Below are 21684 nucleotides of genomic sequence, written 5' to 3' on the forward strand. Positions count from 1 at the left end.
ACACTTAGGCTTTGACCCTGGTTCCTGACTGCAGAGCTCCTTTGTCATTTCCTGAGTGCTAGGAATGTCCTTTGTTCTAATGAGGCACCTCTTGGTGGCAGGCTTCTGGGAGCAGGCTGGTCACCAGGAAGACCAAACCATGGTTAGATGCTTAGAATTGTCAGGCTCACTTCCCCGTTCTCCAGAGGAGGGAAAGGGGTTGGGAGTGGATAATAATTGATAATAATAATAATTTATCATGCCTACATGACGAAGGCTCCATAAAAACCCCCCAAGAATGGGGTTTGGAGAGCTTCCTGCTGGATGAACACATCCATGTGCTGGGAGGAGCAGACCTCAGCCCACGTCTCTCTTCATCTGGCTGTTCATCTGTATCCTTTCTTGTATCCTTTATTACAGAATAAGTAGCAAATGTGTTTCCCTGAGTTCTGTGAGCCGTTCTAGCGAATGATCAAACCTAAGGAGGAGGTTGTGGGAACCTCCAGTCGGTAGCCAAGCTGCTGAAAAGTTGTGGGTAACGTGGGGACCCACTACTTGTGACTGCTTGTGACTTGTGCTTCTGGTTAGTGCTAGAACTGAGCTGAATTGTGGGACAGCCAGTGGAGAACTGGTGTGGGAGAACTGGTTGGTGTGGGAAAACTCCCACGTCAAGTGACACAGGCATGAGTGGGAGAGAGGACTTTCTCCTAGACATCGGTCACCTGCCCTATCCCGGGGACTGTTCGGCGAGAGCCCCAACCTGCCATACATTCGGCCAGGTGTGAGCGACCCTGGGGCAACACTGCCCCATATCTGCACCCCTGCCCTGGATCCCAGGGAGGCCCCCGGGATGGCGGGGGTAGAGGCCAGCAGCTCACCGTCCACATCCTTAAGGTTGCTGTTCTCACAGGCCTGGCGAATGGCCTTGTCCAGGATGCCATAGTCAGTCTCTTCCTCCTTGACAGTGGGGAACAGGTCCAACACGATCCCGGAGAAGAGCTTGAGGTCCTCCTGCAAGAACTTGGGTACATTCACGTCTCGGATGGCCCGGAGGCATATCAGCTCCTGCAGCAGAGCCGGGGGAGCCTTCAGGGGACCTGGGTCAGACATGCCTCCGCTCCCTCTGGAGACCTCCCACAGCCCAGATCCCTGCACTCCTCTGGACGGAGCTCACCTCACTCATGCTGGGGTTTTCTCGTTTGAGGTTCCCCGCGGCCGAGATCACAGTCTTCACAGCTCTCATCCCGAAGTCATAGTGATCCTGTTATCGCCGCACAGGAGGGGCGATATGCCTTGGGGGGGGCTGCCTGGCACACTCTGCCTCCCTGCCTGGCACACTCTGCCTCCCTGCCTGGTACCTGGCCCTCGCCCAGCTGGAAGTTGCAAGGTCACACCCCCTGCAAGTCCCAGCCTGAGCCAAGTGCCCTCGACTGTAGACCTCCAGCACCTTCTCCTTACCATCCCAGGGGTTCTCTCCCTTCTCCAGCCTCCCTAGTCTGCAGCCCCTGCCTGCTTCTGCTTGACTCTTGGCCCCTAAGGGCGAGGACTCTACGTGGGTCTGACCCTGGCAGAGTCCTGTGGTCCCAGCACTGCACCAGGGGCAGGAACATACTTGGGTTTTTTCAAAACATGACAGAAGGAGTTCCCATGGGTGCCACAGCTGGGTTGGCCCCAAGAGACTTTGAGCTTCCTTCTAACATTCTCTTTTGGCCACACCACTGTAGCTTTTCCCTTCGTTGCTGGTTCTGTTTCCATGATGTAGCAGATGTGTTGAAAATGGTTAAATTTTTTTTTCATTTTCCCCCTATGGGGCCAGACCATGAGAGCTACATCTGGACCTGACCAGCATATTTCCCGGAAGTCTTGGACTTGGAGCAGGATGAAGTGACTGGGCTAGTCTTGCACTTAAGGTTCTGCACTTCCAGAACCATGTGGGTACAGTTAACAGGGAAGGCAGCGTTTTTGAAAGTGGATGGTGAGAAAGAAGGCATGCGGAGGTGTGGGCATCCAGGCTGTGCTGTGTGGACAGCTGCTGTTTCTCCCAGTAACAGACCACATCTCCTCCAGCCCAGAGGCTTGGGGGGCCCCAACTAGCCAGAGTCAGCCTGGATTCCTCCTGGCCACAGTGCTTGGTGTTCATGCAGGAGCAGGTCACCCAGAGAAGGCCCATTAGGATGACTTTTTCTAGAACTATGAAGAAAGAGGAACTAAGCTGGTAGCATGTAAGCCCAGAGCTGGCTCATTTCTGCCACCGCAGAGGGGGGCCTGCCTGAGAAGGGAGCCAAACAGGGAAGCTTAGCCAGCAGGGCTGGGGTCTGTGCCAGTGGCTCGTGCCCCTGGAAGCTGGGCTCAGCACACTGAGTGGAAGGCCCATGGTGCCAGGGGGCTGCTGTCCTGCTCTAGCCCCATAAGACCCAGCGTACTTGCTCCTAAGCCTTGGGTTGTGTGGCTCTCAGTTTCCTAACGCTTGAGCCAACCAGCCCTCAGCTGAGAAGTGGGGATGTAATTCCTGTCATGGGGCTCATGGAGGGCAGACGGCGGCTCTCACACTCTGTAACCTGGTGAGGGCAGGGCCTCACCTGTGAGCTGAGCTGCTCGGAAGACAGCTTGAAGGTGGTTGTGATCTTCTTGGCCAGCACACTGGCCTCGCTGAAGCCGAAGGAGTAGAGGGAGATCTCTGCGATCATGGCATAATCCGGAACCATCATGGCCACCGGCCGGAAGAGCGCCTGGGGACGGGGCACCCATGTGACGTGTGAACGGAGAGGCAGGCCTCCCCTCCCAGAGCCCTGCCCACTCTCTGGAACTCTCGGTGCTTGGTGGTCCTCAGTCCCCAGAAGATAGGCTCGCTGCCCTCCTGCCCCACGGGTGCTTGGATCCCCTCTGCACCTCAGCCGCCATAGCCTAGGCTGCTTATCCTCCGCCATGGCTGGACGGCTCTGCCATTAGAAACGGGTCCTTTGTCCTTTGTGTTGACCTGAACCCGTCCCCTGACTCCTCCCAAGCCAGAGGACAAGCCTGGGGTCTCCTCTCCACGGCTGGGGGGTGGGTCTCAGGAACCCAAGGCAGTATGGTTGCCCCGGAGAACCCTTGCATAGCGCTCCAGCACGTCTAAGGCCACAGCCCCATGTTTTCCTGTACCCTGGGAAGCCTCTTGGGCTGCCCTGTACCAGCACTCGCCTTCAGGTTATCAGGCAGCTCGGTGCGGCCGGCATAGCCTGGGTTCATGGTGATAAACACAGCGCAGGATGGAACAAGTGGGATCTCCACGCCTTCAAACATGAAGCGCTCCACCTACAGAGGGAAGGGGTTGGCTCACCCTGCCTCCTCTCTGGCTCTTGTCCCTGCGGATGCCCGGTCCTGGCTATAGCCACTCAGCCCAGGAGAGAAGGTGGGCTCCTCTCTCAGGATCTGGCCTAAAACGTTGGGTCCTGGTGGGCACTGGTGGCCTCCGAGGTGCTGGCTCCCTGAGGTCTTCACACAACTCCTGCTACCCCCACCCTACCCCCGATTCCAGACACTGGTTCTCCTATACTTGGGCAATCTCAGCTCTGACTAGGATCCAGAGCCCTTCTGGGATGGGGCTGGGCTCCTCCCAGCCTCCCAGCTCCAGTCGCCAAGAGGAGACCTCCAGTCACTCTGAACGATGCTAGAGGAAGGACAGTAGGTTGGGGCTTTCCATAAGGGTCAGGATGTGGGAGGGATCCCTTTATCCACCACAGCCTGGCCTGAAAGTTGCCCCCAGAGTGGGGCAGGCATGTGGGGCTCCCTGACTGGCTACAAATGTCCCTCAGGGTCAGTTCCACGAGGGGGGAGTGGGGCTGCCCATCCCCTGCGAGACAAAAGAGGTTGGGCTCAGGGAAGACCTGAATGCTTCGCTTTTGATGCCGCGGCATACGTATGGGGAGCCTGTGGCAGCATGGGCGTGCTGGGGACTGCTGAAGTGATGCTCACCCGCTGTTGCTGAGCCTTCTGAATGGTGGTGATCTGCTGCGCCACCACCGAGAGCACCTCAATATCGATGCGGTTGAACTCGTCGAAGCAGGCCCAGGCCCCGGCACTAAGTGCGGTAAGGACAAGGCGGGGATCGGAGTTCTGAGCCCACCTGACACCTCCAAGGGCCCCCTGTGACTCTGCTGGGAGGAAGCCTCCAATGGCCATCTTGGCCAGCTCAGCCATATTCCCACCCCCACCCCCCACCCCAGTGCCCACCAGGGGCCCAGCCTTTGATTCCTATTATTTCATCCTGTCCCCTCCACCATCCTAGGAGACTCCTCTCAGGTGGCATCAGCCTTCTTGCCTTGCCCCATGCCACCCTCATGGGCATCCTCACCTGGCCAGGCCCTTGAAGAACTTGCCCATGGCCATGAAGTCGAGCTGGTCAGAGCAGTTGAACACCACAGTCTGGATGGCCAAGGCCTTGCCCAGGTCTTTGGTGGTCTCAGTCTTCCCTGTGCCAGCCGGGCCAGCTGGGGCTCCCCCAAACTTGAGGTGCAGAGCCCCAGTCAGAGTCAGGTAGCACCTGCAGGAGCGAAAGGTAAGCAGGGACCACACTCCTTCCTCAGGGTTCCCAGAGACTTAGGAGTGGTTCACTTTATAAAGGGGTTGCCGGTTCTTTCCCCCAAGCCAATTCCTCTGGTACCCTGAAAGGCGGCTATGACTGATGAAATCAGTAAAGCTCATACCCTCTAGATGCTTCCAGAGTGCTACATGTGTGCTTAAAAGCTTTACACCTCGGCTCATGAAATTGTCATAACCACCGTGAGGAGGCTGCAGGAGAGAGTGGGGCACAGAGGGGTGAGTCAGCTGTCCCAGGTTGCCCAGCAGAGGGTCAGAACTGGTTTTGAACCTGAAGTCCGTGCTCCTCACCCTGCATTGTTTTAATGGACTGGCCTAGCATGGACTCCCTGGGCCTTGTGGCCCCCAGACTCTCGGGCCAGTCAGAGCTGGAGGGAAGGCACCAGAGTAGAAGCGTACGTGGGGAGAAGGAGGCTCACCGGTCGGTCAGGGGCGTGATCACAAGCCTCCCGCTGTTGCCGAGGTACTCATAGCCGTACGTGAACTCAGCATTCACAGCCCGGATATACAGGTTGTTATTTGTCCAATAGTACCTGGCATTGCAGGGAGACAGGTTCACAGACCATGCAGACCACGGGCTGCTGGGTAGGGCACGTGGCCCAGGAGACGTGGGCAAGGAAGGCAGCAAGGTGCCCCGCTCAGCTTGTCCCAGGGCCTACTGGAGACTGACTCTCCACCCTGCGCTGGCCTTGGACGTGACCAGGCCAGGGGCCCCTGCATCCTCACCTCAGCTGCGAGATCCACTCAAAGTCGTTCACGCTGACTATGTTTTCCTGGATCAGCTTGCTCACCACATCCTTGGCGTGGACCTCAATGACAATTAGTGCTGACAGCACAGCCCGCTGCATGCGGGACAGCTTCCCCCGCACCAGGGCCACCAGGTCACTGAGCTGTAGGAGCAGGGGGACGCTGTCAGATATTGGTGTGGTCGAGCTGGGTAGGCTTCCTCTCCCATGCACAGATGGTGTCCTTCTCCCAGGAACAGTCTCTCTGTCCTGGGAGCAGCTGGTGGTCTAGGATGGGAATGGGGTGTGGGACGAGGCAGGGGGAGGGCATGCAGGGAGCTGGCCATGTGGGAAGTCTGGCAGGAAACCAAATAAATCCAGAGGCACACGCATGGCGCCTGTAGCATGCGGAGACCTGGGAGCCTTCAGGGGCCGGGAGCTGGAGCCTGGCAAGGAACTCGAGGAAGGAGCGTGGTGAGGAGCCGGGGGCACAGAGGTCCACAGAGGGGGCAGGGAGAGCCCACCACACAGTGCCAGAGGCCCCAGCGTGTGGCTCCCTCACTGACCACTCAGAGGGGCACCTGCCTGGCCTCAGAGCTCTCCTCACAACACCAGACCCTCTCATGGGTGGCAGGTTGTGAGACACTCACTTCAGGGGTGTCTGACCTACTGCTCTTTGGCTCTAAGTCCAAACCCCTTCCAGGATCAACAAAGGGAGGCCCCCCAGAGGAAGCAGTTTCTCCCAGGGTGTGGGGTGGCTGAAGGGCCACAGAAGGAGACTCCCTGGGCTCCTACCTGCCGGGCCAGCTTGGGGAACAGCTGGTCACTGAGGTTCTCGGCCTTCAGAGCCTCTGCCACCTCCATGGTCCAGTAGGTCTGGCACCCGGCAATCGTCACCTGGCCAGGCCACTTTAGAACCCACTGGGTCCTGGGCATCTAGAAAGATAACAGGTAGAACTGAGCCAGGGGCGGCTAGCCCTGCCTGTGCATTCTTTTTTTTGCTTAAACTTTGTCTGTGTTTCTGGGCCCAAGTAGTGAATTCCACCTCAGAAGCAGAGAAGCCATTAAGCTCTGGGCCTCTTGGAATGGGGCCAAGTCCTCATTTCTTCAGCAGAGACCTTGAAACGGAGGCATGGGAGCCTAGGATTGGGACACACAGTCCTGGGTTCAATTCCTGCCTGCCACTTTGAGATCATACACCTTTGGGCAGAAAACATCTCTGAACTAGTCCACAGGGAGCTGCGTACATGAACTCAGCATGGACTCAGTCCATGACCATGGACTGAGAGAGGTGATGTGGGGGAGGCCCTGGGCCAGGCCAGGCTCACAGCGAGGGCGTAAAACACAACCACAGTAGCCGGTCATTCCAGGGGCATGTCTCAGTTTTGGGGCCATTTTCAGATTCCTCCTCCAGCAGCCCCAGGGACCACTTGCCCCCAGAGGATCCCTGGCTGACTAAGAGCACCAGCGGTCAAGGCAGAGTCCAAGGATGAGGCAGACAGGCAGGCGGGCAGGCGACCCTGTGAGGGAGTGGGGGGTCACCGAGGCTGTGCTGGGACAGGCGGCACGGCTCACCGTGGGGTAGGCCTTGATGGCTCTCTCGATGATGTCCCGCACGCTGGCCCTCATGCTGCGCTCCACCTCCCGCAGCCAGTCCTCCACGTTGCTGGACGGGTAGATGGAGAAGGACAGCTGCACCTCTTCACCCTCGGCCGAGTACATGTGTGTGATCTCCAGGTCCTTCTGGAATTGCAGCTGCGGGCAGGGGAGGAGCGAGAGCGGCCTTACCCCCTGTGTGCCCAGAGGCCCCGTCTGCCCCAGCCCAGGGGCTGGCCCTGCCCTCTCCACTGTGTCCCCCGACTGCATGTGGGGTTTGCCTTGTCCACAGCTGAGGCCCAGCCCAGTTGGGGAAGGAGGCTAAGCCTGCCCTGCCTGTCCCCCTCCCCCACAGGTCTGTGTGGCCTTCCTTGTAGACAAAGAGAGGATGAGGTTACTCAGGAACCTCCGCTTCCCAGCTTCCTGGGTTTCTCGGCCCAGTCAGCACCTCAGGACTCTACGGAGCTGGGTGGGGGTTCTACAGGTGCCCTTCCTCCCAATGGCCCTGGCTGTCTCCAAGGGCCAGGAATCTCACGGGCCACCTCAGTTCCTGCTAAAAGGACTTGGGGCCAGAAAAGAGCTCTCCTCCCTGGGAAGGTGCCCCAGAGCTCCCGGACCTGAACCCCAGGCTCTGTTACCCACCCGGGCAATGTTCTCGAAGCACTTGCGCAGGTGGGGCTGCACAGCTGTGGGGTCCTTTGTCTGGGACAGAATCTCGAGTAGTTCATCGTCTGACAGGAAGTAGAATCTGCCAGGGGCACAGGGAGGGGTGAAGGTGTGGGTCAGACACCCTCACGCCCCAGCCCCGCGGGCAAGCACCAACAGTGGGCACAGGCCAGGCGGTGCCCACCTGGGGAAGGCGCCCCGCTTGGTCTCCAAGTAGTCGCTGAGGCCCTTCTGCACCATGTCCAGCAGCTTGTTGCAGTCCCGCAGGCTCTCCAGCAGCCTCTGGTCAGAGCACACACTGATTACCTGCACGGCCCAGGCCAGAGAGTGGAAGTGAGCACGGTCAGACTGGGAGGCAGCAAGGTGGGCTCAGAGGGCACCCACGCTGCCCAGAGATCCCAGTAGGACCGGAGGAGGAGAGAGGGCAGGAAAATGGCCCTGAGCCAGGGCCCATATCCATCACCCCTGTCAATCCACAGGAAATAGTCTATGGTAAAAAAAAAAAAAAAAAACTAGGATTAGGGGCACCAGGGTGGTTTAGTCAGTTAAGCGTCTGCCTTTGGCTCAGGTCATGATTCCGGGGTCCTGAGATGGAGCCCCCGGCTCCCTGCTCAGTGGGAAGCCTACTTTTCCCCTCTCCCTCTGTCCCTTCCCCCTGCTCATGTTCCCTCTTTCTCTCTAATAAATAAGTAAGATCTTAAAAAAAAAAAAAAAACCAGGGTTAAACAAAGCCAAGAAACTTTGTTGTGGGACTTGTCAGAGCCTTTAAAATCCTAATGCAGGGGCACCTGGGTGGCTCAGTCAACTGAACATCCAACTCTTGGTTTTGGCTCGGGTCATGATTTCAGGGTCCTGGGATCAAGCCCTGCTTCAGGGTCCACGCCCAGCATGGAGTCTGCTTCAGATTCTTTTTTCCCTTTTCCCTCTATCCCTCCCCGAGACACGTTCTCTCTAAATATATAATAAAATAAATAAGTACAATCCCTAACATCCTAATAACATCCTAATAATGTAGGGACACCTGGGTGGCTCAGCTGGTTAAGCGTCAGACTCTTGGTTTCAGCTCAGGTCACGATCTCAGGCTTGTGAGACCGAGTCCCGTGTCAGGCTCCATGCTCAGTGCAGAGTCTCCTTGTCCCTCTCCCTCTGTCCTCCTCCCCTCCTTGCTCTCTTTCAAATAAATAAATAAAATCTTTCTAAAAAAATCTTAATGGAGACTAGATCTTCAAGGGGAAAACCGACTACCGGGTTTCTGAGGAATCTCTCTCAAGACTGGGGAGTCCCCTCAAAGGGACATGGGCCTCGGACTTGTCCTTCAGTCTTGCTTGTTCAGGGAGAGGAGAGACCAGGAGGCTGCCAACAATGTGACTGGGGGCCTCGGCGGTCCCCACCGCCCCCTCCCGGCCCCACGCAAGCTCGCCTCACGGTTCTCGTAGGCGTTCTTCATGATCTTCCTCCAGATCCGCTCCATCGTCTGGTAGCGCTTGCTCTCCACAGGCAACTGCCGATTGATGTCCTCCGAGCTGAAGATGGGCTCCAAGTAGAGCCAGGCCCGCTGACAGTTCAGCCATTCCTCCAGCACCTCCTGGGCAGGGCGGGGACCGTCAGTGCCTGGGGTCCACGTTAGGTCCTGTCCCCCTGACCTGGAGATCTCACCAGACCATGGAGTGCTGGGCAGAGCCCTGGACATCAGAGCCAGCGTCCACGGTGGAGGGGGGTAATTTCCACGTGACCCTGCCAGCCACTGCTCCAGGGACCCAAGGCTACACAGAGGCCCTGGCTTCCAGAGAAGCCCGAGTGCCCCCAGGACCCCTGAGCCTCCAACAGACCCAGGGGAGCCGCTCTTCCCTACGAGAAAACCACCCTCACACCAGCGAGTGCTGCAGGCACAGAGGAGAGCCCCGTGCATGGAGACCAAACCAGTCCTCTTTCCTGGGAGGACTTTTGGGTCCGTGATCCCAGGAGTCTCTGAGGTGTACTGGGATTTGAGCTCGAGATCCCTAAAATACTCTCTGAACCTCAGTCTAAGAGCAAGATACCTCCAAAACCAGCGGCTTTCCCCTTCTACCTTCAAACTCCTCTCTATGCATTTCTCTCTTTTCCCATCAGTGCAAACTCATTCATTCATTCATTCATTCCCTTCCTCGAGTGATGTGTACTTCAGCCAGTTCCATGCCAGGCCTGGGCTACGCCCATGTGGGCATCCAGAAAAACAGGGAAGCAGGATGTGGTCCCCGCACTTAAGGGGCCCACAGCCCACGAAATAGCCAGCTCTGCCCCTAGTCATTAAGGGCCCAGCATGTGTGATGGTCTTTGTAAGAGATACCAAGGGCCACCTTGCTGGTAGATGAGGGAGAGTCAGTGAGGGCTGCTGGACACTGAGCCTTGGAGATGACAGGAGGAGATGGAACTCCAGGGAGAGGGGGCAGTGCGAGCAAAGGCGGAAACTCAGGGACGATGCTGACCAAGTCAGACATCTCTGGGTGATCCAAGGAGCATACACATAAGCCCTCCTCACTTGGCTGCTGGCCTTTACTGGAGGTTCCTCAGCAGCTCCCAGAAAAGCCCCAGGGAAGGGACTTTAAGAAACACACCAGTAGGCCTAACCACAGGATGGTCCTCGAAGGCTCAATAGACAGCCGTCAAGAAGGGCAGTGCCCAGTGCCCAGGCCCCTTCAACCGGCGCCAGCTTCATGTAAGAGGGAAATGGGAGGCTCAGAGCAGAGCAGACAGCCCTGAGGAGCCTCAGGGCCTTGCGGTATCCAGCCCAGAAATTTCTGAGACTGGAGGTCCTAGTGGTCCCAAGACCAAGTATCTCCTGCCCTTCCCCAGCTGCAGCACTGGACCACACACGGCCCCACCCTCACATCCAGAATCACTTCCTCTGGTAGCCAAGTCTCAGAGATGGAGAGCCTCACCCTCGATGCTCTGCCCTTGCAGGAGGGGCCTGCCAGAGATGGAGGAGCCCACAGACCTGGGTGAGGCACCCCCCCCTTCGACCCTTAAAGGGCACCCCCAACCCAGACGCCTTAAAGGGCTGTCTATGTGAAGGATGGGGAGGAGTATGTGAGGACAGCATGGGCCCACCTGGGTCAGCTTCAACTTGTTCTCCCAGGAGTTGATGCGCTGCTCGAAGGGCTTCTTGTAGGGCGAGAAGGACATGCTCTGCGTCATGACAATGTGGTCGTCAAGCAGCTGCGAGGCCTCGTCCGGGCTCTTGAGGATATAGGTGTCTGTCTCCTTGTACGGCAGCACGTTGAACAGGATGGTTGACCACTCCTTCTCCATCTTATCCAGTGCCTAGTGTGGGGCGGGGGGCAGGTCAAGGCGGGGTCCTGGGAAGGAGCTGGCCCATGCGCTCTATGACAGCCCTGGACAGGGAAGAGCAGGCTCTGCACAGCCATGACTGTGGCTGTCCGGCAAATACTTCCCAGTGGTCTGGCCACCAAATTCCCCGTGGGACCTTGTCTGAATTCAAGGTTGGCTGGTACTCATCACACGTGCTGCCCATGAACAGCATACACACCTACGCTGGGAGGCAACTGAGGTGCTGGTTAGAAGCTCTGGTTCCAGTTCGAGCCCTTACTGGCTATGTCACCTGGGACAGTTGCTGAACCTCTCTGAGCCTTAATTTATTCATCTGTTAAATGAGGGTAATACTATCAGCTCTTCCCTGGGCCAACTGAGTAATGACAGGGATGGTGAACATTGCACCAAGCACTTTACATCCATGATTAACCCACTGAACAGAATGCACCTTAACCCCTGAGCCTGGGGAATGACCCCGGGGATGGGGCCCAGTAGTGTCCTCCTCCCAGGCCGTGGGGCTGGGTGGGCCCCCTGGAGGCCACACACCTGCTCAATGGCGTACTCCTTGCCAGCCACCTCAGCCACCTTGCTGATGCTCTCGATGTGGTCCTGCAGGTTCATCTCAAGGCAGCGAGCGAAGGTCAGGTTGGCCTTGGGCCTGACGTTAATGTTGATCTCATTGGACAGCACCTCCCAGTGGCGGTTCCGCATGCCAGGGTTGCGCAGCCCCTGGATCAGCGGGATGTAGGGCTTGAACTCCTCGATGCGGGCCCTGATGTCTAAGGCCACGTCCTGGCAGGCTGCCGGGGAGGGACAGGCAGGTGTGAGAGGCGGCCAGCTCAGGCAAGGAAAGAGGAGCCAGGCTGGCTTGGCTGCCTACCTGGTATGTCCTTGAACTGCTTCACACACTTGTGCATGGTCTTGAAGGACTCGATGACGTTCTTCTCCAGCTGCTCGGCATCGATGGCTGACAGGGGGTCATTCATCCAACTCTCCGACCAGCGCAGCCAGTCAGAGGCCGTGGTCCAAAGGTCCAGGTAGGGCTGGAACTCCTTCACCATCCGGGAGAGTTTGTCGTACTGCGGGGACAGATGAATCAGGGCTGTCCGGGAGTGCTTCCCGGGCTCTCTGCACACTCACTGCTCCTCCTTGGGCCAGGTCCTCTCCCATTCCTTGCTCCTGGATGCTGTTCCTGCTCCTGTTCCCATGAGCCCTGGCCTGGCCTCCCTTTCCCCACTGCACACGGGCTCCGGTTGGCTTTGCGAGGCCTCCTGCCTGATTCCAGCCAGTCTCCTTGCCCGGAGGGCTGGGGCTAGGGAGTTGTCTCTGCAGCCTGCCCAGTCCCACCCTCCAAAAGCCAGGGCCCTGCCAGCCAGGAGCTGGGTTCAGATATGGCCACGAATGTCACAGGCTCTTCCTCAAGTCGTGGGGCTTGGGGGGGCGGCGTGCCCCGAGGAGGCCTACATTAGTGACGGGCAAGCCGAAGATGCGCTCCCGGTTATTGTAGAGCATGGCCAGCTGCTGGCAGTCCTTCAGCTGCTTCTTGACCCGCCGCACCTCATTGGCGATCTCGTGCGCTCGTGCAATCTCCACGTGCGTGGAGAAGCCAGCCACCACCAGCTGTGGGCCAAGGAGCACGAGGTCAGAGGCCTCCAGGGCCCCAACCACAGGCTTGCATCCGGGGATCCAACACCTCCCCATTCGGAGGGCATTTTCTTCTCCTGGAGTAAGCGGGTTTCTGGCCAATCACAGGCATGCTGACTGTCCCAGGGTGACATAGCAAGGACAGAGGGCGATGCAGCATCCTTAACACTGTGCCCATTTTTTCACCTATTGGGGCTCCGAGGACACCACGGAAGAGCTGGGACCCTTTGTAACCCTGAATTTTCTGGAGCTTGCTGCCCAGGCACCCCCAGCCATTTATTTGTTCATCCACCTACCACTTCACCCACCAAACATCCCCACAGCCCCTGCTGCGTGCCTGAAGCCAGGCCTGGCCCCAGATCGCATGGTGGGAAGTGAGGCATAGTGGATCCCTGAACCAGCCCCACCTGCAGCCCTTCCAGCTTCTCCTGGAAGTTGTTCTGATCCATGATCTGGATTTTGTGGAACTTCTCCTCATCTTCTGTGTGCTGCTGCTGCACCATCTCTATCTGCCCAAGGATCTTAGACGGCCAGTTGCTGGCAGCCCACCTGGAGAGGATGAGGTGGGCATTGGGTGGGGGGTGGTCGCAGATGAAATCATGGGGTGGCCTGGCCAGGCAGGGGCACCCAGGGCGAGGGGGAGAATGGGGGAATCCAGGCGGCAGCTGGAACCAGTCACAGCCAAGCAACCAGGAAGTGGACGTGAGCTGGGGGCAGCCCCTGCCACCATCAGGGTCGGGATGTGGGCCTGCCTGGCTGGGGAGGCCATCCCTCCCTGCGGTCTGGGAGCTGTGGTGGGCATCCAGGGAGATGCTGGCCCATGGTGCCCAGTGCAATGACAGGGCAAGACAGGGAACAATGTCGGAAATGAGAGAGGTAATGCTAGACTCCCCCCCTTACATTCTGAGGTCTGGAGGTGCCTCACCTCCCATTAGGCAAAGCAGCGGCCTCTGGTCTGCACTTCCTTGGTGACCAACAAGGCCGCCAGGCCAGCTTCCTTCCTATCAGACTGACTCCCTTTGCTGGCTAATGGGGGGACTCTGTAGAATTTGGGGATTCTGCCTGCATCTGGCCTAGGAAAGCTGACCCTAGGAGAGGCCCAGCCTGAGTACCAGGATACCCTGTAAAGCCAGTGCCTTGGGGCTCTTGGCAGGGATCCTAGGAGGCAGCACCAACCTCTTCCAGGCCTCGACATTCTGAAGGCCCCCCAGGCCTGTGAGGCAGGGTGGGCAAGGGGTTCTGGAGGCCTCGGCAAGGCAGTCCCAACCTAGGGCTGTTTCTCAGAAGGCTCTTGAGCTGGGTGGGGACAAGTGCTGCTCCCCACTGATCACCAGGATAGCTTTGTCTGCTCTCCATGCTCCCAAGAATCCTGAAGGGCCCCTCCCACAAAGGGGATTCCAGGCCTGTGTGAACATGTGTGTGTCAGGCTGACATTTTAGAGAATGGAGACAGGGTGAGGGGGCAACAGGGGCCCTAGATCAAGAGGCTCCTGTGATTTTCTTCTGCACCACCAGCCACCTGGCCCTGGCCTGTGTGGAGCCACGGTCTCAGACATCTTGGGTGACATTTCTGGTGTGAACACACAGCCATGTGTCATGTGTCACAGCACCTCTTTGCCCCCCACTCTGGGAGGGGGACCAAGTTCCCACTCACTTGTCGTTGAAATCCTCTGTGCTGAGGTTGTAAAAGAATTCGTCCATGACCTGGTAGTCATCCATGACCTTCACGATCCGCTCCTGCACGGACAGGTGGTAATGAGAGCTGCATGTGTGGGACCCCCAAAGTGGCTGAGCACTAAGGAAAGGTGGCTCTCTTCCACAGAGGGAGGACTAGGGTGAGGGAAGAGGTGCAGGATCCACGGCCAGCACTGGGCTCAGGGCTCCAAAGGCCAAGGCTGCCACACCTCCCACTGCCAGGCCCCGTCCTATACCTTCCACCCTCCTGGCCTCCCAGATAGCATGGCTCTGAACCTCCACCATGCACCCAGCCTTGTAACCTCCCAACCCCCTTATCCTCTGTGTTTACCTCTCCTCTAGCTTCCTGGCTCCTAATCTCCCAGCCGCTGTCTGTCCCCGGGCCCAGCCCCCGGTCCCTCTTACACCCATCTCACCTCTAGCCCCACCAGCTTCTCAGGGATGCCCTTCATCCACTCGCGAAGTTCAGCCAGCTCCTCGATGCTGTTGGGCTTCTCATAGATCTTGCGGCTGATACTGCGAAACTCCTCACAGATCTGGCGAGGGGCGGAGGGCACTAGGGAGGCCGTGTACCGGCCCTGTCCTTTCCTGGGGCCTGCTCCTCCTTCTTGGATCCCAGTGTCTCCCGACAGGCAACCGCCCCCACCCTACCACATCCTGCAGCTGACTTGCTGGGAGCTGAGGCCTCCCTAGCTTCCTGCACCCAGCCAACACATGCATGGGACTTCTAAGCCCACCGGCACACCCCCGGCTCCATGAAATGGCCCATCTTTGGGAGAGATTCCCAGGTCTTTCCAAGTCTAGGGAAAGAGGTAGCAGCCCCTATTTCCTTAGACCTTCATATGGGACAGCTCCCCTTAAACAGGCTGGGGGGTCAAGGCAGATTCTTCCATTGGCCTGGGCATCTGCAGACAGCCCTCACCCTGCCTAGGGACACCTTCCTTATTCATGGGAGCTCACCGAGGATTCGAGAGTGAATGCATGTTGGTGGCTGGGCACTTACACTGTCCACCTCCTTGTGCAGGTTCTTGGCCAGGATGTCCAGCATGGAAGTGGCCAGGGCCTTGCGCTTCTTGGACAGGCTCTGCTTGACATTGTCGACATTGATGTAGAAGGGCCCAATGATGATACTGCTGGGCAGCGAGTTGTCCAGGATCTCTTTTTCCTGAAGGTGGGTGAGCACCACCTCCCGTACTTCCGAGGCTGTCGGGCAATGCGTCTGGTAGTCTCTGTGGACGGTGGACACACACGAGGGGCAGAGAGTGTAAGTGGGTGGCCAGGGGTGACACCGACACCCAGACGCCCTCAGATGTACGCACGCACTTGAGGAAGGTGGCAATGTCGTTGTTATTCAGTTCCAAATACTTTTGGTACTCCTTAGCGTAAGCCTGCAGTGGGATCATGGCCTTGCGCACAGCATTGGCTATGATGGCCCGCAGCTCCTCCACCAGTGGCTCGTGGAGCCCCACGGACTCCAGTAGGGGGTCGCCGCTGATAAAGATGTCCTCCATCACCAGCTGCAGAGCCAAAGGCAGGGGGGAAGAGCTGGATGAGCCACAGGGCTCAGGCAAAGGGGTTAGAGATGGGATCCAAAGCTGGAGCGGGCAGAAGTGTGGCCAATCACAGGCAGCGCGGTGGGGGCCGTGGGCAGCAGTGTGACCAATCGCAGACAGCGTGGGGAGGGTCGGAGCAGCAGCGTGACCAATCACAGACGGCGTGGTGGGAATCAGGGCAGCAGTGTGACCAATCACAGACAGCGCGGTGGGGGTCGGGGGCAGCTGTGTGGCCAGTCATAGACAGTGTGGGGAGGGTATGGGAGAGGGTTTGCTGTGGTGTCTGCCAGCACCCTGTGGACTAAGATAGGGCTGAAGTCCCGGAAGCCCCACCCAAGGGCGGTGTCTTCCTCTACCCGGGCCTGACTCAGTGTAGAGCCCAGGAAAGGAGCAGACAAGGCCGCTGGGTCACTGATGGCTCTGGCTACCCAGTAAGGAAGACAAGAGGGGACTAGTTCCAGGAGCTCTTGGGCCGGGAGGAGTGAGATGTAACCGGGTGTGTGATGAGTGGGGACTTCTGGCAAGAGGTCCTGAGTGTGACAGTCAGTCTTTGTCCACATCTTAGCTGGAGAGAGAGGCAGGGAGCTGGGTGGGATCAAGAGAGTGGAATCGGGGCCAGAACAGCTGTGGCAGGGGTGAAGAATGAGCCCGGTTCGAGTCGCAGGTCTGACACTTGGTCGCTTTGTGCCCTCTTGGGGCATGACAAAATGGGGATGCTAATGGTTCCCAGCACAGCTTGTGGTGAGGATTAAAGGAGTCCTTCAAACATTGAAGGTCTGAGCACTCTGCTGGCCAGGCGGGAGGCCTGAAATCAAGTAAAACTGCCCTAATCCCATTGGCCTGCGGCTGGGTAGCCACGAGCAGCCAGGCCAGCAGATGCCCTGGGCCTTGAGCTGTGGCCTACCTTCTCCAGCTGGGGCACCGCATGCGTGGACAGGATGCCCTTGTCAAAGAGGTTGAGCAGAGATGTCTCGAAATTCTCCAGTGGTGTGCTGTAGTGCACACCTGAGCTATCCAGCACCAGGTCCACAATGAAGAGGGGATTTTTCCGGGGCCTGTCAGGTGATAGGCTGGGTGTGGGCAGGCGCCCAAGGAGGCCTGCGTGCAGCATATCTAGCCCTCTGCCCTCCCTGCCAGCCCGATGGTTCTCAAGCTCCTCCATGCATGAAAATTGTCTCCTCCCTCCTTCTAGAAACCTCTAAGTTAACGGAAAAACACAGAGCAGCCAAAGATTAATCCATCCCTGCCACTTGCCCAGAGGTCCACAGGTACCTGTGGGGAAGAGGGAGGACCACCACCAGGCGGTCCTGAGGTCATCAGGGCAGGCGAGCCAGACCCTGGGTCCTTGCAGCACCCACGCTCTCCCTGGGAGGCCACCATCTTTGACTTCAGATGCCCTCTACACACCAACAACCCTCGAGCTTCCCAGCCAGTCCTCCCTGCTGCACTCTGGATTGCCATCCATCACCCACCTGCCCTTATGGGCATCTCAAACACAGCGCCCCTCAGGGCTCGGTGCTAGCGGTGGACCACAGGAGTCAGCCTGTCTCCTCCCCTCCACTCCTCCCACTTCCCCTCCTCCTGCTGCCAGGCCCATAGCACTGCCACTCAGGCACTACCCCAAATCTGCACCCCTCCCGAGTCCCAGTCACATCATCCTTTTTCTAGACGATGGCAGAAAACGTGGTCTGACTTGCCTTCTGCCTCACTTGTTCCCACAAATCCAGAGCTTTGTTTAATGAGGGTGTAACTCCCCTCTAATGGCTGCTGAACACACTTGGGATAAATCTAGCCCCCGACTGTGACCCCCAAGAGGTTCTTTGATCTGGCCTGTCCCTGCGACCTCTCCCATATCGTCCTGACCAGCCCTCCCCACTCCAGCCATAGCTGCTGGCCCTTCCACCCTTGACAGCCCTAAGGTCTTCCTCCCCTCCGAGCCTCTGCCTGTGCTGGGCCTTAGCCCAGTGCCTCCGCCTCACATCTCCTTGGCTGCTTTCCTCTCAATCTCAGGTCTTGACTCAGAGGAACCTGACCCCCTGGCAGAGTCCCCTGCCCCACCCTGGTCTGTCACAGCCCCTGCAAACATTGGCAGTGACCATCTATTGATTCACTGGCTGGTTGCCTATCCCCCATGAGAGCAGGAGTCCTGCCTCTCTGCTTCCGCTAGAGCCCCACCTGGTCCATGGCAAGTGCTCAAAGAATATTTCTTTTGACTGAGTAACTGAGGGACTGATGGAGAAAATGAAGGCCACCTAGAGACGTGCAAGTCAGAGCTGGTGGGACAATCCCTGGCCACCAGGGCCAGGGCCGGGCTCTCCCTGCCATCCAAGACCTGGCGGTGCTGGGCACCCTGGTCCCGGCTGCCCCATTCCCCCCACCCCTGCCTGTCTGGCCACCCAGCGCCTGCACTCAGCCAACCCCACCTGTAGGGGCTGTTGATGAGGTCGTCACCCCAGACCATGGGGTCGGGACAGTCCAGCACGCTGCAGCAGGCGTCGCTGATGAACTGCGAGAAGCTGGCCAGCGAGTCCTGCACCAGGAAGCGCAGCGTGTCCTGCAGCATGTACTTGAGCAACTCCATGAGCTTGCGCAGTTTTGACATGAGGTACACCTCCCAGCTGGTTTCATAGAGGTTGTACCAGCCCTTGCTCATGTCCCGCAGGCTGCTCCGCATGGCCACCTTGAGAGTGCTGATCCAGCTGTCCTTCAGGAACATCTGCACCTGGAATGGCCATGGGCGGCATCGGGTGGGCCCCCCCCCCGGCACCTGCTGCCCACAGCCGCCACACTCAGGGACCCTAGACACCAGGGTGCTGGGGCAGCCTCAGGACCCAGATGGCCAGGGAAGGACCTCCCGCAGCCCCAACTGACTGCCGAGCCCCACAACCAACACCCTCCCGTGATCCTGGGGACCAGAGCTCCTCTAGGGGAAGGAGGGAGGAGGGGCAGCAGAAGCAGGGCTTTTCCCCCAGCTAAGGGAGAGACAGAGAGATGGAGACACAGCCAATGAGCAGAGACACACGGAGTGAAACAGGAACGGGGAGCTTTTTTCCTAGAGTACCTGGTGATGGTCTCCCACAAGGCTATATCCTTCTTCCCTCACACCCCCATCCTTAGCAGCTATGTGGAGTTCCTGTTATCCTTTCCAAGACAAGGGGTCTGCTTCAGAAGCTTCCAGGGTTGGATGGAAAGTGACCGGAAAGGGAGCCTACCCTGGGTCTCCTCTCCTCTCCTCTCTGGGATGAGCCATCCCCCTGCGCAACCCCCACCCTCCCACAAGGTCTAGGTTTAAAAACAGGAGCTCACAGCCCCTCTGCTGGCCAGTCAGCTCCAAGGCTCCAGCCTGCATGTGGCCCTCCAAGCCCCAGATGTCCACGCACCTGGGAGAAGGTCTGGGACTGAATCTGCTCGAACTCCTCCAGGCGGCTGTACTTGGAGAGGTTTGAGTGGAACAGGGACATGCCCATCACCTTGTTGCATTCAGCCCGCACCTTGCTGAGGGCCATGATGACCTCTGGCCGTGTAAGCAGGGACACAAAGGTGAAGTCTTCCTTCTGCTCCCGGAAGGGGTAGTTGGGAACACTCACCAGCCCTGCAAGGGTAGGGGCAGAAGGCAGGGTCAGATTGGCCTGGGACACACCAGGGATTAGGAGGGATCTACAGGTAGAGATGGAGAGATACAACTCCTGTCTCCTTCCAAAGAGACACCCACCCTCCAAAAGAGATACCCACCCCAGACCCCCTCTCTTCCCACAGCCTGCCGACACAGCCCTGCAGCTTCGCAGCAAGCTGCCCACTCTGGGGTAAGTGGATCCCCTCCAGGCCCCTCTGCATCCCTGACCCGTTTGAAGTAGATGAGAACCACAGGCCCTCTCCCCCTTCACTCCTGCCCACTCTGCACATAACCCAGCACCACGCAAAGGAGATGTGGGCACCAGGACCCTCAGAGTGCCCACTGTCCACACCCCTGACCCCAGCTTCCTGGGCACTTCCCACACGTGGCAGCTCAAAGTCTAGGAAATGAAATGCACAGGCATCAGGAGAGTTAAAGCAAGGAGGGCTTGGGGGAACTCGTGTCCCTACTTGGAGACGCAGTCTGCCATGGGTCAAATGGGGCTGTACCAATGTCACCTGCCCCCTGCTGCCGAATGTCCTTCAGACCGTCAGAGCCCTTCTGTCCACTTCTGAATAGTTGCTGTCCTCTAACCCATGACCTGCTTCCTTCTGTGCTACTCAGACTACTGGATTTTATTTATGTATTTATTTTAAGAGAGGGGGATGGGGAGATGGGCAGAGGGAGAGGGAGAGAGAACATTTTAAGCAAATTCCATGCCCATGGAGCCGAATTTGGGGCTGGATCTCACGACTCAGATCATGACCTGAGCTGAGATCAGGAATCAGATGCTCAACTGACTGCACCACCCAGGTGCCCCAGGAGAGCCTTCGTGGACCTCCCCACCCCCCTCCCCCAAGCCCTAGGCAGCTGGAGAGGCAGCAGGGTAAGTGCTGGGAGTGTTGGGTTTACAGACTACCTTACAGGAAGGGCGGGAGGGCTCTGGCTAGGCAGATGGCCCTGGGGCCCGCCTTTGTCCAGCCGCCCTCACCTTGCCTGGGCACCATCTCCTCCTCCTTCTTAGGCAGGGTCACATAGGAGAACGTGTCAGGCTTGGAGGAGACAATCTGGTCAAAGTTGATTTTGTTCATGCTGCGCTCATAGTCCAGGTTCACCTCTCTGGAGAGGCTGCTGAGGTGCTCCAGAACCCTGCCAATGGGGAAGGGGGACAGGGGAGTCACCCCCACACTGTGGGCTGGCTGGGGCCCACTCTGTCCTGCCATCGACGGCGGGCATGTGTTCATGGCTTCCCCTCCAGATTCACGGGCACACCTCCCACTTGGCCCCAGCCACTAACCTCCATCACCCTTGTCCCCTGCCTCTTAAGTGTCAAACCCTCCTGCCCCGACTCTGCCTGTTTTGCTTTTCATTTCTCTGTGTCAGCCCAGCAAGGCACCCATCCCTGCCCATTCCAGTCCACTCCCCACAAAACTCAAGTTTGAGCACATCCTTCTCTTGCTAAAAATCCGTCCTGGGCCCCTGCATCCTAGGATAAGTCAAACCTCTTCTTGGGATAAGCCCCTCCCTATTCTCCTCTCACCTTCTTGTCCCCACCCCCACCCCGGCTCCAGCCACAGACAGCGCCCCCTGGGTTCCTGGAGGAACTCTGAGCTCTCATCTCAGAGCCTTTGCATACGCTGTTCCCTCCAGATGAGGGCAGCCTCATTTGTGCCCCAAAGTGCCTCCCTGGCTCAATGTTCCTGACCGCCTGAGGGCATTTTTTCATTCACTCACTGTTGTTCCCCCAGCCGGAATCTTCTTCTTTCCTTACTTTTTCCAGCACTCAGCTCAAATGTTACCACCCCAGTGAGGCAGTCTCTTGACGGGAGATTCCCTCCACGACATCTCTATTCCCTTGTCTTGCTTTGTCTCCAGAGTATCTGTCAAAGCCCTGAATCACCTTGCTTTCTCCTTGTGTGTCTCCCTGGCCAGACTGAAAGCCCATGAGGGCAGGCCCTTCGTGGGTGTGTTTACTGCTGCACCCCTGTGCCTGGCACAAGAGGTAGACTTGCTTGCCTGCCTGACGTCCACTTCCTCCTCATTGCACATTCCTGCTGTTCTAGGACTCTCTCCTTTCTCACTTGACTTAGGGGACATTGACATGCCCCAGCTCTGGGGTCATCCACCTGTCTAAGCGAGTCGTGATCAGACGGATCAGACTGTTAATTGGTTCAGGAATGGGAACACGATCCAGTTAAAATCAACAACTGAAACAGCTAGAAAATCAATCCCCCTTGTCCCATCCTCCTCAGGACAAATTCTGCGGTCTTTTTCATGCTCCAGAGTTCCTTGTGAGATCAGAGGTTGTGCTTCTCCTAAAACACCAC

The 21684-nt window shown here is 58.0% G+C and overlaps 1 protein-coding gene across 1 annotated transcript in view; it reads right to left on the reverse strand.

Annotated features, from left to right (window-relative positions):
* DNAH1 (dynein axonemal heavy chain 1) overlaps positions 1–21684 on the reverse strand; it is a 74661-nt gene that overhangs the window by 29870 nt on the left and 23107 nt on the right. Inside the window, exons 9-34 of the mRNA XM_044253440.1 lie at positions 20349–20506; positions 19125–19336; positions 18168–18466; positions 16649–16799; positions 15515–15708; positions 15195–15420; positions 14608–14727; positions 14151–14233; positions 12905–13046; positions 12318–12473; positions 11734–11932; positions 11400–11653; positions 10632–10844; positions 8965–9129; positions 7729–7850; positions 7521–7626; positions 6858–7037; positions 6078–6218; positions 5284–5447; positions 4977–5090; positions 4313–4501; positions 3934–4039; positions 3160–3273; positions 2559–2708; positions 1154–1240; positions 858–1044 (exon numbers count right to left, since the gene is read on the reverse strand). Coding sequence (XP_044109375.1) covers positions 858–1044; positions 1154–1240; positions 2559–2708; positions 3160–3273; positions 3934–4039; positions 4313–4501; positions 4977–5090; positions 5284–5447; positions 6078–6218; positions 6858–7037; positions 7521–7626; positions 7729–7850; positions 8965–9129; positions 10632–10844; positions 11400–11653; positions 11734–11932; positions 12318–12473; positions 12905–13046; positions 14151–14233; positions 14608–14727; positions 15195–15420; positions 15515–15708; positions 16649–16799; positions 18168–18466; positions 19125–19336; positions 20349–20506 — 4232 coding nt within the window. The remainder of the gene's footprint in view (positions 1–857; positions 1045–1153; positions 1241–2558; positions 2709–3159; positions 3274–3933; positions 4040–4312; positions 4502–4976; positions 5091–5283; positions 5448–6077; positions 6219–6857; positions 7038–7520; positions 7627–7728; positions 7851–8964; positions 9130–10631; positions 10845–11399; positions 11654–11733; positions 11933–12317; positions 12474–12904; positions 13047–14150; positions 14234–14607; positions 14728–15194; positions 15421–15514; positions 15709–16648; positions 16800–18167; positions 18467–19124; positions 19337–20348; positions 20507–21684) is intronic.

This window comes from Neovison vison, chromosome 6, assembly GCF_020171115.1.
Source record: "Neovison vison isolate M4711 chromosome 6, ASM_NN_V1, whole genome shotgun sequence".
In the NCBI taxonomy this organism is placed as follows: domain Eukaryota; kingdom Metazoa; phylum Chordata; class Mammalia; order Carnivora; family Mustelidae; genus Neogale; species Neogale vison.